The sequence below is a fragment of the Vanellus vanellus genome, assembly GCF_965231255.1.
Source record: "Vanellus vanellus genome assembly, chromosome: 2".
NCBI lineage: Eukaryota > Metazoa > Chordata > Aves > Charadriiformes > Charadriidae > Vanellus > Vanellus vanellus.
Window position 1 is genome coordinate 69,690,318 of NC_138906.1, and position 17,338 is coordinate 69,707,655.

Here is a 17,338-nt window from a genome sequence, read left to right on the forward strand (position 1 = left end):
TTTCACTTGCAAAGATGACAAGCAGCAGAAAGTTCTTCTTATCTCTGAACAAGCTTTTGTATTTCTTAAAGAATAACCTCCTTCTGTACTTAACATCAACACAATTCCATTCGGCGAACAGAAATTCTGTAGCATCCAGAGGTAACTCCTGCGTTTTACTCTTCAAATTAGTCCACTTGGTCCCGAGAGTCTTAAACAATTTGCATGGTGTAAGATCAAAGCCCTGTTAAACTAGCATTTCAATAAGTTCTGCAGGTTTTGATGCTCCTTCTAGCATAAAAGTGAGATGTAAATAAATAGCGTTTATTCGTGATTTGGTGAAAGCAGAAGCAAGAAGAGAACTGGAAGCCACACAGTGCTACTTCAGTGCTAAAAGCTCTCGCATTTCTGTCACAACTCATAGCTATCACAAAGAAAAGGGTTGAACGCACACCAGAGCATGCCTTCAAGTGAATGCAGTGACATATACATAAAAGAATATACATTAACGTTACATATTAATTATATATATCATACTCAATAACGAAGATGATTATAGTGGTCAAACTTACTCCATACCATGATACAAGCCACGAACACCTCAACAGCACAACCACATCATACCTCCCAAATGGCATCGTTTTGGCTGTTTCAATAAGATAGCCCTCCCCCCATTCCTACCCATAATACTTTAACCAGCAAGAGAACTCCTCAGGAAAAGCCTAAGTCCCTGAATGCACAAATGACTTCTAACAGCACTCAGGAAAGGATGAAGCAAGGGGGAAGACGGATAGCTAGAAACACACAATTTTCAGAGGTCATTAGGAAGAGTGGTTTACGCATCTGACGCGACAGTCATAAAGAGAGTATCAGACTACATACAGATCAGTGAAGCATGAGACCAAAGAACAAAGTAACTTTCTTTATTTATCTTGAAGGAAGCAAGCTCCTCTAGAACACGGTCTCATGCTTAACTCTCTTCAAAAAGCCTAAATAAATTTACTATGGTTTACAGAAGTTGTTAGCAGCTTATTGAATGCTTATTCTTGCTGTTGCTAACAGCCAAATTTTAAGCAAGCTATTCTTAAACAGAAAAAATGACAGCAGAAAGCGTTAGTCAACAATGTTCTGCCATTGGAAAAAAAAAAAAACAATTAAGGAGACATCCTGAAGCGAGCCATCACAGAACTACCCAACATCCCAAAAAATAAATATAACCAGTAACCTCTTCTGGAATGAATCTTAATGATATTTTACTTATTCGTTATTACTTATACGCTTATTTATAAGACACATATATACATATGCACTTAACTGGTTACACTGACAGAAGATCAGGTCCAGAGCAAAAATATCATACACAAATGTTATCAGGGAAAAAAAGGATACGATTGTCTCAAATGTAGACTGTAAGCTACCTTTAAAACAGTATTTTTAAATTTTAAAACAACATAAAATTGACTTCACAAGAAGTTATAAGCAGTATTTTAGATGGTTTTAAAGTCACTTTAACGTTACTACATGCTATCCCACAGGACTTGAGAACAGAGTAACATCCCAGCTCTGTCCATCTCGAGGGTAAAGGCAGCTCAGCTCACAGCGCAGGGTGAGGAGTTTACGGCACGGCTGTCCTATAAGGACAACCTCCCTCAAGGAAGTATCCCAAGCGCTTTGCTGCCTCGAGTACAGGAATCCATTCTCCAAAGCAGTCTTGCTATATTGTATCTGACTAGTAATTGGAGAAAGAAAATAAAAATACCTGCCACTATAAAAAGAAAAAAATGTGAAAGGGAAAACACATCCCATCCCATAAAATGTCTTAAACTTCTGATTAACTGAGCTATAGGATAAGAAAAAAAAACCAGCACTGACAGAACAAGTAGTGGCGGCAGATAAAAAACTACCTGCAGGTAAGGTAAAGGTCCTTGAATCCAACCCACCAGAATGCACTTGGTTCCACAAAACTGTATTTGAGGTACTATGTCATCAGGGGCTTTAAAAACATCACAGTCATTCTGTTCAACATGACACCTTGAACAATGTGTTTTCAGGGGCACTTTCAGCATAAATAGTATAGCAAAGATACTAATTGTTGTGCTTTCGGTTTGTCTGGGTTTTCTGAACTGTAGCTTAAAATTCAAAAATCCTTATGCTTAAATCAGTGTACACAGGCCAACTAAAAAGCAGAACATTAAGGACCAATAAACCAACACCCTATCTGGGATTGTAGCCATTCACGTACACTTAAGACTGTTAGACCAGGCCAGGGTAGAGCAGTGGCATGCTTTCCCTGCCAGGGAACCCACCACTTTAGCAAGAGTTTAATACCACCAGGGAAAAAAAAAAAAAAACAAACCAACTGATCAGAGGGATTCAACACTACTGTATCTTTCCAAAAGCTGCTACTTCCCTGGAATGCCCAGCACCTTACTGAAGCACAATAGGTATATCAATCACCAACCAAAATACAAGCCTTCGATAGAACAAAAGCGCTTCTTTATCTTTCGGAAGAGAAATTCATTGCAGGAATGTATTTCTAAAAGCCTCCACAGCATACCCAAGAATAGTCAGTCACATCTTTACAAGGACAAGTAGATCACTCACAATAAACACTGAGTCAAATCAAATTAATTATTTTCTTTATAGAGTTTATTTTAATATCTATTTTAATGAAAATGAGATTTTCTTAAACTAATGTAATGTGTAAACCTCATTAAGATCAACAGATGGATAGTGCCAAGTCCTGCCCCTGGGGAGGAATAGCCCCACGCACCAGGACGGGCTGGGGCTGACCAGCTGGAAAGCAGCTTGGCAGGAAAGGCCCTGAGAGCCCTTGTGGACACCAAGTTGACCACAAGCCAGTGATGAGCCCTTGAGGCAAAGACCAACAACAACCTCCCGGGCTGCATTAGACATTGCATCACTGGCAGATGGAGGGAGGTGATCCTTGCCTTCTGCTCAGCCCTGCTGAGAGCCACATCGGGAGCACTGGGTTCAGCGGTGAGCTCCCCAGTACGGGTGAGACAAGGACAAACTGGAAGGGGCCCAGGAAAGGGCCACAAAGGTTTGGAGCATCTGACATACAAGCAGAGGCTGAGAGAGCTGGGACTGTTCAGCCTGGAGAAGAGAAGGGTCTGGGAAATCCCATCAATGTGTATAAACACCTGACGGGGAAGGTGATGGGCAAGAGAGGGGATGACAGAGCCCGGCATGTCACAGTGGTGTCCAGCGACAGGACAAAAGGCAACAAACAAACTGAAATACAAGATAAGAAGTTTAAACCTCAGACAACCCCTTTTTACTATAAGGATGGTCAACTACTGGAACAGGTTGCCCAGAGCATTTGTGGAGTCTCTTGAAGACACTCAACACCTGCCTGCACACAGCCCTCAGCCACCTGCTCCAGTTATCCCTGCTTTGAGCGGGGTTGAACGAGACAATCTCCAGAGGTCCCCAAGAACCTCAGCCATTCTGTGGTTCTGTGTGTGTAGTACTATCTATACTACACTGTTACCAGGGATATAGAAAGGGACGCAATTCATTCATCTCTGCACGTACCATGTGATATGCGATTGCTTATCAACTGCACAGGTAACACCATACACCCCCACTAGCTCCTGTGCCCTTGTCTCCCTCTCCCCCCCGGTGCTCTCGCTTCCCTCTTCCCAGAAGCTCGTGTTCTCATTTCATAACGGTCGCAAATTGGAGTCATTTAAACAACAGACCATCTCCTGCTTCTCCTGTCCTAAGGTAAGATCCTGCCAAAACCAGCTACTAGCAGAGGTCAAGTGTTTTCAGCCACGGGGCTATATGTATTCATGAATTCTGGGGAGCTAGGGCTGGGGATAATGTGTATTCTGTGATATTCAGCAGAGTATTAAAACAGAACAGAGTTACTGCAACACAACCGACCCCCCCTACACCGAATGGGGACTGTTTCTCTCTGGTGTTCTCTGCCTCACTTCTTGATGTTAGTTTCTTCCTTTTTTTGCTTCTTTTCACTTGTTCAAGGGATTCCTTTTCTTTGCCTAGCTATCTGCTTTACACAGTCATCATAAACTGTTTGATGGAAGTTATCTGCTTTAGTTTATTCTCTTTATTGCCTACTTTTCCTTGAATTAACCTTCATTTCTTTGGAGGATACCAATTACTATTTTTTAAGCTCCACCTACTTAATTATACTAGGGGTTCTTTATTACTATTGCCTACCTCCACCTTTAATCTTATTTTAAGATAAACCAACTGAGAACAAAATCTGCACAGGAAAAGCTCTCAATTCCCATCCATAAGTCTTTAAGCAACTCTTTGCCCTCTGTATCATCACCACGGCTCAGCAGCTTCAACTTTATTGATATTGAAGAGCAGCAGACTACTACCAAAAGCTATACAAAAAGGCACAGAGATTATACTGTCAGCTGGCTTGTCTCAGCTAAATACACATCTGCACTTCCAATGCAAAGGTTCAGAGAGTTTGGGAGTGGTTTTGTTTTGTTTTTAAAAGAACATCAGATGAAAAAAGGTTGAACCTACAGGACTTGTTGGGTTCTGACGCATCCTTTGGCACACGGTACTAGTGAGGGATCAGCTCCTCAGACAGTCATTCTTCAACCACCAGCATGAACACATTACCACTGGTTTGAATCGGTGCATCTTAACGTCATATATGCAAGGAAAGTTACGTAGCAGAAACCGTTGCAGAGGGCAGAGAATCAACAAAACTAAAATACTTCCCCCAGATGACATTCCTAATGCTGTATAACACTTTCAGCCTGATTTTTTTTTTTTTTTATTTCAAAGAAGAATCTTACTGTGCTGAGTATTACTGTTTCCACTCAAAGTATGTTTGGTTTGACAATCCACGTATTAAATGTTTAATTTGTTACTCAATCAAGAAAAACAAAGTTCTCCATAACAAGCTGTTATGATAGGATAGTCAGTTTTGTGACACCCAAACTTCATGCATTGGGTTTGTTGTTAAGATATACTTGGGCAAAGTTGCGTTCTTCAGAGATATAAGGTTTCCTCACTATTGTAAAACCCAAATACAATAATAGTTATTCTTTTCTGAGCTGGAGGACATTTAATCTTTCAGTTCCAAGTCCCGTGAAAGAGCACGCACTATGGTTTTCTCCCCTACATTTAATGAACATTATAAAAAATGGTCTGAAACAACAGCAAAAGTTGTCCTTCTCCATAATTAGGAACTGTCAGGATCTGAGAGTAGAGAACAAACGATGCATGCTACAGGAAAGACCTGACTCCCAGCGAAGAGAAGAAATGGAGAACAACCAGAGTGTCCGTGTGTCAGAACAGAAAGAGTATAGGGAGAAGTAAGGAAAAACAGGAATAAACCCAGGCTAGAAATAACATCAGGCTCATTAATAGAGCAGCAACAGAAACATGAAGTTCAAAGAAATATTTTTGGTCATTTGCTTTTAGTTAGATCCTCTTTCTTAACCAACTCTATTCTACTGGTTAAAGGACACACACCATACCACATCAATTCTGGCATAGGATTAATGAAGTAGAAAGATGGCCACAACTGAACTGGAAAAGATCTTGTCATCAGTTCTGTTGGCCAACACACACTAACTGGAAGTATTCTGGGAATAGATTCCTTTTTTATTTTTGGCAACATCACCAAGTACAACACCAGCAGTCAGCAAGTGAAGCTCTCTGATGGGTGGAGGAAGCTTCTGCTGTGCCTCCTACTGCAGGCAAACCGTTTCTGTTCCAGGTTACATCCCGGGGAATGCTCTTAGTAACTCCAGCACTGCAAGCACATCGTTTATATCCAGCTTCTCTCTCCTCTCTACCTTCCTCAGCATGACAATTGCTTACTAAGAACTATGTTTTTCTAACCAAAGCGGATTTCAACAAACAATCCATCCACAGTGCACCACGTTAAACAAATGACTGCATAAATAGCCACACTGGTTTACTAAAGGTAAAATCTACAGGAAACATACCACAATATTTATTTATACCGGGCAATGACAGCTATAAGTGTACAGGTTTTCCAGTTACTTTCATCACAACTATACTTCTGGGGAAGTTAGAGGCAGAAGTCCCTACCACGTCATATTTTTCAATATAGTCAAAATGTTACACAGAAATAAAACACATTCTTCACAAGACTTCTATTATAGGCTAATCGGTTCACCTTTGAAGAAAATGTATAGTGAAATAGTTAGTTTTAAGTATGTACACGATACGCTTTTAATGAGAAAGGCCTGATTATGTAAAATTTAAGTAGAGGAAAAAAGAAGCAGCCTAACAATTCACACTTTTGAAAAATCAAATATTCAACTCTTCAGAAGGATATTGCAACGTTGTCTTGAAAAATTATATAGAAGGCCCTACCTAAATAGGTCAGCAGTTCTAAATAAGTGTATTGATAATCACTTGCAAGTTATAGCTAATTAAAAAAAAAATAAAAAATACACTGCACCTCACAAACCCATTCTAGAGAATTCAGCATTGTAACAAACTCAGTACACTTCTTGCTCTAAAAACCCAAATTACTTCTACATTGAAAATATGAAGCTTTTAAAATTAAAACATGTACTATTCATTGATAAATCAGGATCTTTTTTAGGGAAACAACTTACTTGATTGAGTTTCTGAAGTGGTCCTCAGCAGGATTTTTTACTGTACAACTGTTCAGCAACCATAAATCTGCTTCAGCAGAGTTGTCTAGAAGACAAAGATACAAATCTGTGTTAAGAATGATCCAACCTGTCAACTCCCACTTTATAGCATATAAAGAAAAAAAGACCACACTAAGCCATTATCAATAAGTTGACTATTTGCAAAATGACCTTATATTCAACATTTTAAAAAATTACATTTTTGGAAGGGATTTGATGTTTGTTCATTGTTTTGTGCTTTAGGAAAAAAAAAAAAAAAAAAAACAAACAACAAACACACGAGCATTTCCATTGTACTTTTTATTATTTTTGCAAAGGAAGAATGAACCGTTATCTAATTTACCAGCTGAGATGCCACTAGGTTGGACATCATGGAAAACAAAGTTAAGAAAAAACGGTCACTACTCCCAAAAATGCATACTCCCCAGAAAGATCTGGCCTACACAAAGGCAAAAAGATCACCAAATGCATAAAGGTGCTTTTTAAATGCAGCGGTCAACAAAAGCAGGTTTCACTACCAAAACAAAATGCCTGCTTCAGCTCTGCTGTAAATTGGTACAACAAAAGAGAAAAGTCAGAATTTATAAAACATGTATCTCTACTAAAGGAAAAAGTCAGTGTAGCTAATTTGGCATGAAACATGCATATTTCTAATTTAGATTATATCTTAGCTATGATATAATTATAGTTCAGCAATTTTCAGACAAAAGATATTCATACAAGGAATATCTGCTTTCATTCAGATAAGCATATAATTTTCTTCAAGACCGAAACCTTTCTGTATGTTCACAACCTATTGATGTCTAAATGCATTAACAGAAGTGAATCCCAGAATTATCTGCGGAAGCACATATATAAACTCAAATCCTGTAAAACATGACCTATAGTACAGAATTGCTGGCATAGTTATTTTTCTTGTGAAGTTAGAGCTTTCTTTTTTTTCAAATAAAAGAATGAAGATAATCCATCTCAAATATTCAAGTGCTCTAGCATTCATCCGAATAACTTGTATCAGTTTGGATAAGGAAATTTGTGTCACTCTTGCTACCATCGAGTACATCCCGAGTATTGAAGTATTGACTGAGGTATCTTTAAATAACATAAGCCAATGAATAATGAATAGAGCTAAACCATCATTTTTAGGATGCCTTATTTGAATTGACATCCTGCTAAAGCAGGAGAAAGCTTGCAAAGATTTAAGCATGTTTGCATATGCACTCATCATGAATGTATCCCCATAGTCACAAATATTCTTTTCTCCCATACACATACTTAGGACTCTAAATGCTGAAAGTGGAAAATCTTTCCTCTCTGCCATTTTATCCAAATAAATGATCCTTTAGAATTAACTATCAGTCACTTAAGCTAGGAAGCGGGTAAAATGAAAAGAACGCACAAAATAGCAACTGAAGGACATACTTATGTTAAATAAGAGAAAACATTCAGAAGGTTTCTAGTCTTTGTTGATAGAGATTACACCATTAACTTGGATCAAAACCTGGCCTCTTCTATGACAGAGAAAGGCTACAAAGGAGTCATCAAAAATAACATCCAGACCTTTAGCTATTTTAAACGTAAAGCGAATGTACCAAGATCTGACCCTGCCTTGACAGGGAAAGATGACCAAGCTCAATTTTAGTCCATACAGAAGTCAAAACAAAAATGGAACAAGGCAAAGAACCTCTCCTCCAAGCCAGGCTGCACGAAAACAACATTTTCAGACTAATGAACACATTATTACTGTTAGAAAGATAATTATAGGTAAAAAATTGATTGGGAATGATGTACAGAAAAGCAAAGAAAGGTACAGTTTCAAAATCAGAAAGAGGGTGAACTCTTGGCCAGTCAGATGCACCAAGTATGAAAACAAACACAGTTTTAAAACAGTTTTCCAATAACACTGCCAAAACTTGTTATTTCTTATTCTTTTCAGCAGCATCAAATGTTTATAAATTCAGGTCCACACCCATAACACACCTACCTGAGAACTGGGGGGAGGGTGGGATGGGGGGGGTGGGGGAGTGGGTGACTAAATAACAAGAGGCCAACCCTGTAAGTCAGACAGGAGGCTGGGAATACATTTAGCAGACACGAGTTTCAGTAGCAGTCATACTGCATAATAATTTCCACAAGATGTCTTTGTTCAGAGGAGAGATGCCTTAACGTAGAGAACACCAGTTCTGGGCTTGGTTTCAGTTCCTCCTTGTACCACGGTCTCCACATGTGAAGGATGAGGCAGCCTCACTGTGACAATACCTCCCCCCCTAAAGCTAAAATAAAATCCCTTTCTTCAAAACAGCACTGAAAAACTGAACACGTGTAAGGTCTTTCTAAACTTACACACTACCCCAGCAGGAATCATTTTGTACTGCAATTTGGATTCCATTAATTAATATATTAGCTCCTTGACTGGGAGTCTGATGGACAACTGAAACACTTACACATAGAAAAAAAATCTCCCAAATACATCCAAATTCATTCCTTCACAGGTTTCGCCCTCTGCAGAACAGAGGGTGCAGAAAAAAAGGCTCCTGCAGAATAGAATCTTCTGAGCAGTTTGGGGAAAAGGAGACTCATTAATGTATACATCTAAAAAGCATTTAAGAAAAATAGAAATGTAGCAGAGGCTTGTCCTCTCCTTACAGCAACAGTATTATTTTATCATATGGTTCTGTTTCTGTATTTGTTTTTTAATCTTTTTTCATATTAACTCTCATTCTCTCTCATATGGATATTTTTACATGCAAGTTTTGATTATGCATATATGTAAATATACACACACATTTATGAGTTACATGTATTTATTAATAAGAGTTCATACTACAACTCTTAAAAATGATAGCCGAATTTTTTTAGTTCTGTACTGCACTGTTCATATGTAAAAGAATTACATGCATTAGCTTAGATTCACCATGATCTACTGTATTTTCTCAAGCAAATTTGAGTTTTTAAAAAAAAAAAAAGCCAACAGGACATTTTTGTATTGGGTTGTGGGAATATATGCATGTTTACAACACTGTGGGCACAACTTGTCAGCGGTCACATTTTGCTTTCAAAACTTTTGATGAACTTACACTAAATGCAGGGCCTTGACGGACATGCCGAAACAACCATGCACCAAAACACCAGATCCAAATTGGCACGTATAAACAGGCTTCATAATTACAAAATATTAAACAACACCGGGGGGTAAGTGTTCTTTATTGGGGTGCGGGGATTGGAGGGACTGGCTATATGTGTATATACCTAATATATATATATAGGTATATTAATCAGTATTCTGACATAAGTAGCTGCTAGTGTTCAATGTGTGCCCAAAGAAAGAGTAAAATAGCTCTGACACGTAAGCTCAGGCTTCTAAATACATGCCTACACGGGCAGGGGCAGACAGACCTGAGGTTTCTCTGTTTATACTCCGGGAAGCGTGAAGTATTTAGGTCTGGATGGTAAACAGCATATGAATGTAGCACAGTGCCTACTAAGGCAGCCCGTGCACCCTTCCCTGGAGGGTCTCCACCTGCCACCTTTGCCAACTCCAGCCTCCACCTTGTAAGCTCACAGTGAAGCCGGGATTCTTTCGTTCAGTGGGCTGATGCCAATCGTCCTCAGAAACCTCCATTAGACCCAAGGTTTTGGAGAAACCTCCAAAGTTTCAGTGAAGAACAGAAGCTTGTGTTTGGGAATTCTCACAGATCTGACTGAAGAGGACAATCTAACCTTCACAGAAGGTTTTCCAGCAAGTCATACATAACGCGACAGGCAAAAGTGAAGCAAGAACCATAAGCACAGTGAACATCAATCACAGTAGCGAATATGAGAAATAGGTGCCCTTTTCTATATTCTGCAACAAACTTCTCTAAGGGGATCTTCTTTCTTCAACTTGTTTTTTCCATACATTCAGCCTAATGATACATTTTAAATGATATTTTGCTGCTGACCGTGTTTTGATGAGCTACTTGTTTCCTGTATGTTAAGGCATTTTTTAAAAAAGTTATGTCAAATCAGCATTGTATTAAATGCTGAAAAACACAACTCAAAACCATGGCCTTTTTGCATTGTGACATCTTTTCCATAAAAGAAAGGCTACACTGGAAGTAAACCACAAAGTCTATCATACTCTCTGCAAAACAACATAGAGTACAAAGAAACCTAAAGGTCATGGAAACTTCTGAACACTTAACTTAATTGGGAAGCTCTGGAAAACATGAATTGGCTGCATTAGGCAATACTAAGAGGATAAAATGGCAAGAGCCTGAAACATCACTATACCTACAGAAGAAAACAATATTTACAATTCTCTTCTAACTAGCATTTTTGGGTTTGTTATCATTTTAGAAATCATAAATCAGCAGAACTTCTTAAGACGACTGTAATAATACTATCAGTTGAAAATTAAACAATTGACTTGGTTTTGCCCTAGTGTTTTAACTCAAGCCTTTTTTCTTTCAATTCTTTTTCCAAAACTTTGTTTTCTTCCAATCCTCCCCAAACCACATCTCCTTGAAAAATCAAAACACACACAAAGCACTGAAGTAGAAGAAACACAGATAGTGAAGCCCTAAAAGAACAGCCTTTCCTTACTTTCTTTAGCACATCACTCCTCTCTGCACTGAAACCTCGATACCAGATTTGCTCAGCACTGCTTGCTCAAAAAACATGACTCGATTTATATGACATCCTTTTAAATACTGTACATCAATTTGCGTAACTTCAGTCTGAAAGATCTTCCTCTATAATTAAAGAAGACTCTCCCGTGGCCTTTTCCTCCAGCTCTCCTTATCCTGTTCCTAAGCTCTCTGCGAGTCTTCCTTCTCACCCTTTATGATTTTCCTTTGCTTCTAACCCTCTTTCACAACAGATACACCTCCAGGTTCTCTGTTCTCATGTGCTGCGTTCTAGCCTCTTCCTATTTATGGATCTCCCCATTAACTCTTTGTCCTGTGCATTCTCACTTCCAAAACAGCTCTGCCCCCACCCCTCAGTCCCCTGCTTAGCATTCTATGCTCTGGAGCCAGACCCCGTAACACCCCAGTCGTGTATCTGGAGCATGTGCTCACAACTGGACTCCATGTGAATCATCTCCCCCCCAAAAGACACAAAAAAAAAATCTAAGCGTGAGGACATCTCACAGCCAATTATAAAAGTCATCCAGCATCTTGACTGGAAAAAAAGTTACCAAACTTCTTTTCTTTCAACATTCCTGTGTCACAGAAACCCACTCTAACGCCCTGGGTTACTGAAATTAGGTGCTGGTTAATTTAATGATTTCTTGGGCCACTGGGCATCGAGGGACCTCAGCAAGTATTGGGAAAGAATCTCTTTCATAAATATTAGTTCAGAAATGCTGTGAGTCATCAGTCCAGAAGGAAGGTATATCTTCCTCTGGGGACATGAAGGTCAGTCATTTGTTTCTAGACAATAGGGTTTGCTTGGCAGAGAAAAAATACGCAACAAGGTTGAGAAGAACAGGAGAAGGCAATTTTTATTTTTATTTTTGCTTTCCAGACCTTTTCTAGCCACAGAAAATACTTAAATAGCTAGTTCTCAATATTTCTTAACAGATATCATTAACTATCAACTTTCATGTAACCCTTCCAACCCAAACTATTCTATGATTCTATGTCTTACAGAAAAATTCCAAACAAACATGCACTTTCCCTTCGTCTTCTCCCTCAACAGCGACTACAAATCAAAACCAGAAGTTATCATGAACTTCCAGATGGCATTTGAAACCTCAGAGCCACATTTATCAGTTCCCACCTCCAAAAAACTACCATGCATTTATCAATGATACAAAACACTCAAATGCATGCTGAAAGTACAAACTTTGCAGATTGCGAATGTCTTTCAAAACAGTCCCCCTCATCTCTTATCAACAGCATTAGGACGTAAAATATAAAAGGATCAACTTGATTGCAACATAACTTCTGTTTTCTCATTGAATTTCTGAGATACTCTGGTCATAACAAATTACTTCATCCACCATTAATGAAAACACAACAACTCGGTTCACCCTGCAAACGTTATTTAAAGCTCCACATGAAAAGACAGGCTGCTTATCAAATCAGGTAATGCGGACGGTACTTCATTTAAAGAAACAGTTCTCCCATCATGCCTCTTGCCCTAATTTAAACTGCAAATATGCAAAGTTGCTATTTTTATCCTCCATTAACATTTCCATTACTGAGCTAGTTGCGAAAGTAAGCTTCTCCATTTTCTCCTGGTTTTAAGAAATTAAGTATTTTTAGTAAATTCATTCTTGAGTGGGTAGACATCTCAACAACAGCTACTGCTGGACTACAGACAGGTTTTACAAAGCGTTTCCAGATCAAGATGCTGTGTCCGCTATCAAAGGACATTTCTCTCTATCCAGCACCAAAAGAGAGCTGCACAGGTCTGTCCACTGAAGATATCAAATGAGTAGGAACTGAGCATGTTTGAACACATATGATCTAGCTACTTCAATTAAGGTGAGGCAAAAAAAATAAAAAACAGTAACACTATTTACTGGATTCAAAATACCTGTTAAATCCTTGCCTCTCTTCATGTCAGTATGATAGACAAATAACTCAATTTTCTTTACTCATGCATGCTTCCAGGTCTGTCTGTGACATTTCTAAAAAAATACTGTTATATTTCCAGTCACCTCTGAAAGCCCATTCCCAAATACGAAGTGTACTGTAACACACCTCTCTCTTATCAGCTGTTTAGGTGGTAGTGTGCAGGTACTGGGACAAACTACTGAAATACCAGATGGTATCCCATTCGATCTATTCATGAGCAGGAACCTTGCCTCATCACTCCCTCCAAACAAACTCCTTCAAAATACAGTAAAAGATTGTGGCTGGAGTTAGCCAAGGCCAGCAGAACAACGTATGGAGTCTGCTGCTATCACTAAAACTAAGGGCAACTTTGAGGTTACTCAGAAGATATCTTTGAACTAGAACTTGAAAAAAATACAATAGCTGAACACTCAAACTAACAATAACATATTTATAAGTAGTGTAGACAAAATAATCTGTATTTCAGAGCACGCACATTAACAGAATCCTTCAGGCCTGGCACAGGTGTACTGAACACAGGACACAGCACAGAGGAAAAGGCACATGAAAGAACACGTTTTGCTTCAAAACATTGACTACGATAAACTTTACATTCCCCTTCTACTGCGTGACTATCAGCACCACGTAGCCTTATTTACATTGGGATTCTGAAGTGAGTAATCCATTCTCTAAATACCTTCCATCTCTCCTCTAGACACAGCGCAGGCGGCAGCCTGGGTCCTAGATGATCCTTGGAGTAAGCCACCTTTTTCTCCCACTTTCCGCTCGCTTAGGTCAGACTTAGAGGCTGTACTCCCGCTCGGAGCAGCCCAGGGTCTGCGCTGCAGCGCCCAGACGCACGGAGCTGGCTAGGCAGGCTTCAGCCAGCCCACCCTTGGTGACACCTAAGCTGCACAAAGTCACGAACAGGAGAATTAAGCATATTTTAAAGATTTACCTTGTAACAACGTCAAGAGTCCAAGTGCATTATAACTTTCATGTCAACTCCTGCAATGTCCAGCTCATTTTTCTGCCTGTTTACCCAGCACAGACAACAAGAATTGACAGTTACTTTCCTATTTTTTCATCTTCTCTAACTCACTACAGTTTCTGTGCGTTAAGGCACCTAAGGTACTTGAGGTTGTAAAAAGATTTAGGTTTAAAAAGGTTAAACCTAGAAATGTTTCTTTTTGAAGAGCAGGAGGTAATTACATTCTAAAATTGCAGGACCCATATGGCATTTCAACAATTTCTTCTCAATGTTTTCCCCGTGTGAATGTTAACTTTCCTAAGCCCACAGCTACCACCATATCTGCAGCCACTGAATATCTCATACTTCTTCCGATCAAGAAAGGGACTGATCATTTCCACATCTTATCTGCTTGCCATCATTGTTGATCAGAAAAAAATACATAGTCCAGCTACATCCATCTTCAACTCTGGGTACAGTGCTGCGTGCCATAAACATTTGAATTTGTGCTGGATTTAATGGTACAGTTCCATTTGTCTTGTCAAACAGCTTCCAGACAGACATCTTAAAAGTAACCCATTTACGAGTACAAATCCATGACCATGTTCTAAATGAAGTTTCTTCCAACATGGTATGACCTTATGGGTTACCTTCTTCTTGTGGCTCTTTGATATCAAACAACATCAAACAGTCACAGGTCTCTCTTCACATGGTGTTATATGCCGAAGGTGGAAAAGGCAGCCTGAATTCCTTCAAAATAAAGGTTTAACTACTTCGAGAAAAGTGGATCACAAAACTGTTCCTTGGATAAAACAAGAGAGGAGAAATGCCATTGCTGGCTGAGCGGTGTCTTGGCAGAAAGCCTAAGCGTAGCCAGGGTCGGTTCAGCACAGTACCACCTAATATTAAGGCACCCAAATTGTCCTGAGCAGCAGCAGCAGATGCAGGTGCCGTAAGACAGTGCTCTAAAATGGGCATTTCATCCTGCTCTTGAGCACGAGCGTAATCTCGATCCATTCCAAGAATCAACCACTCCTTTCACCTCACTGAAGACTTAACGATCAGTGTTAATAATTTCATTATGGAGAGTACTAATGAGTGATTTATCAATCTTGCAGGGAAAGTCCCACTACATTAGAAACAAGGTCAAGTAGCCTGTTTTAGCCAGGCTACACTACAACGACATACAAATAACTCCAACAACTCATTCTGATGATTAATGCGGGCAGAATTTGTTTTGTTGACAGAATTTGGAAAAATCCCAGAAACTCCTCCTCCTCTAAGTCTTAAGCCTGCTTGATCTTCCACAAATAGTATGATTCAGTGCTTTTGTCTCTTTGTACTCCCTACATACAGCTTCATATGCAAAACACAAGTTATTCAAATGAGCAAATACAGACTGATTGCTTCTATCTTAGTCACTAACAGTCCAAAGTCAACCAGCAACAAAAGAAGTCTTGCATAACACCATGCAACTAAAGTTTCAAAACACATTGCAAATATTAACTGATTTACCTTCAAATCCCACATATTAAACATGCACCCAGCCCTACACCAATTCCTTTTCATCTTACAAATGCAGACAAGTAGTTTCAGAGTTTTTATAACTCGATCAAGCCAGAGAGGATGACTACACAAATAAGCCAAGATCTTTGTCAAGTTGTCCCTGACTTCAGGTCTGTTCCTAAACACAAAGCCACTGCCTAGATTCATATGCACAAGCTATTTCAGTCTACATCATTTACAGCCCAGATCAGCGATACCCTACAACTTTTTGACAAGTTTTAAGGCATCCCCAAAAAACAACCCTTCGGTAATTTGCGTAGCATAGCAAATCAACAGAAAACACTAAACAGCAGATTAAATTGAGTATTTTCTATGGGACAAGGTAGAAAAAAAAAACCACAACAACAAAAACCACCAAAACAAAACAGAAACAGATTACCATAGTTTTAACTCCTCATGGGTGCTCAAACACAACTCTTGCATGTGTGTTACCAGCTGTCTTGGAGCATCTACTGAAGTCTTAACTACTGCCTTAGAAGGATGACAGCCGATGTGTAAGCTCCCGAAGAATCTCTAGCTTTCGCGGGGCTCACTGAAAAACAACTGCGTTCTCATTTTTGGTACAAAACTTAAAACAAGTGGAGATTTCTTATCTGTAGTCTCAGAAGAAAGCTTACTTATTAAAAGCAATTAAGGGGATTTGATTGTGTTTTACAGATCAGAGTTTCTAAACAACTGCTAAAATCTAACTGAAACAGATGATGTTGAGACCTGTAAGACACAAAACGCAAGTCAGAAATGTTGTCTAAACTATTTATTTGGAAATATCGCATACTGTGATGTTTCTTAAGGTACAAAACCCACTGTAGTCAAGCATAAGCAGCTGATTTCACATGCAGGCAGCAAAGCCACAGGTTGAAGAAAAATGAAAATTTTATGTTTTTCTGTACACATCATATGATTCCATATGAATTTGCTGTAAACTAGTAATAAATATTTCAGAATACTTAGATTGACTGTAATCTGCCCCAGGAAGATCATTTTAATCTCCCTTAGGTGTAACACTCTGACAAGCCTCACTTAAACAAGTGCTCCTATCTGCAGAGCTAATGAAATGTTAACGGCTTTCCCTCACTACATCTGTGGGGAAGGAAGAAGAAAATATAAATCGAGGGTTGCTTCAGTCCTATCACGCACCCAGGTAACAACCTGCTGGGCTAGGCACCACAGACAGAAACCAAAGGCCTTTATAAAACGCAATGGCATCACTTGAATTACCTACTTGGTGAAGCCTCTCACACTTCTAGTCCCTGCATCCTACAGGTACGTCCAAGAAAAGGAAGCTCAAAAGCAGTGAAGCAGAAGATTCTCAAGTACAGCAAAATTCCCAAGCAAATGAGGAAGAATCTTTGCTTCATTTCAAGTGTAATATAAAATAGATCTTATGTAATTAAATGCCTTAAATGAGACCATAAATGCATAATGTTAATCCAGAGAGCAGCTCTAATCCACAGATTTTTTTACTTTTTCAGTACACCTATTCTGTACAAGTTGGCCCGTGGCACTGAACTTCCTCACTTCCATAACTTCCTAATCTCCATTCATTTTCACAAGAGCCAGGATAGGGTTTTGCTGCAGTCTGCAAATTAAAGCTAAATTTTATTCCTGTATCTGGTTCACAATCTTTTTTC

The 17,338-nt window shown here is 39.1% G+C and overlaps 1 protein-coding gene across 1 annotated transcript in view; it reads right to left on the minus strand.

The window, feature by feature from the left end:
- Positions 1 to 17,338, minus strand: part of CDKAL1 (CDKAL1 threonylcarbamoyladenosine tRNA methylthiotransferase) — a 433,436-nt gene that overhangs the window by 354,087 nt on the left and 62,011 nt on the right. The window contains exon 5 of the mRNA XM_082499568.1: positions 6,591 to 6,675. Coding sequence (XP_082355694.1) covers positions 6,591 to 6,675 — 85 coding nt within the window. The remainder of the gene's footprint in view (positions 1 to 6,590; positions 6,676 to 17,338) is intronic.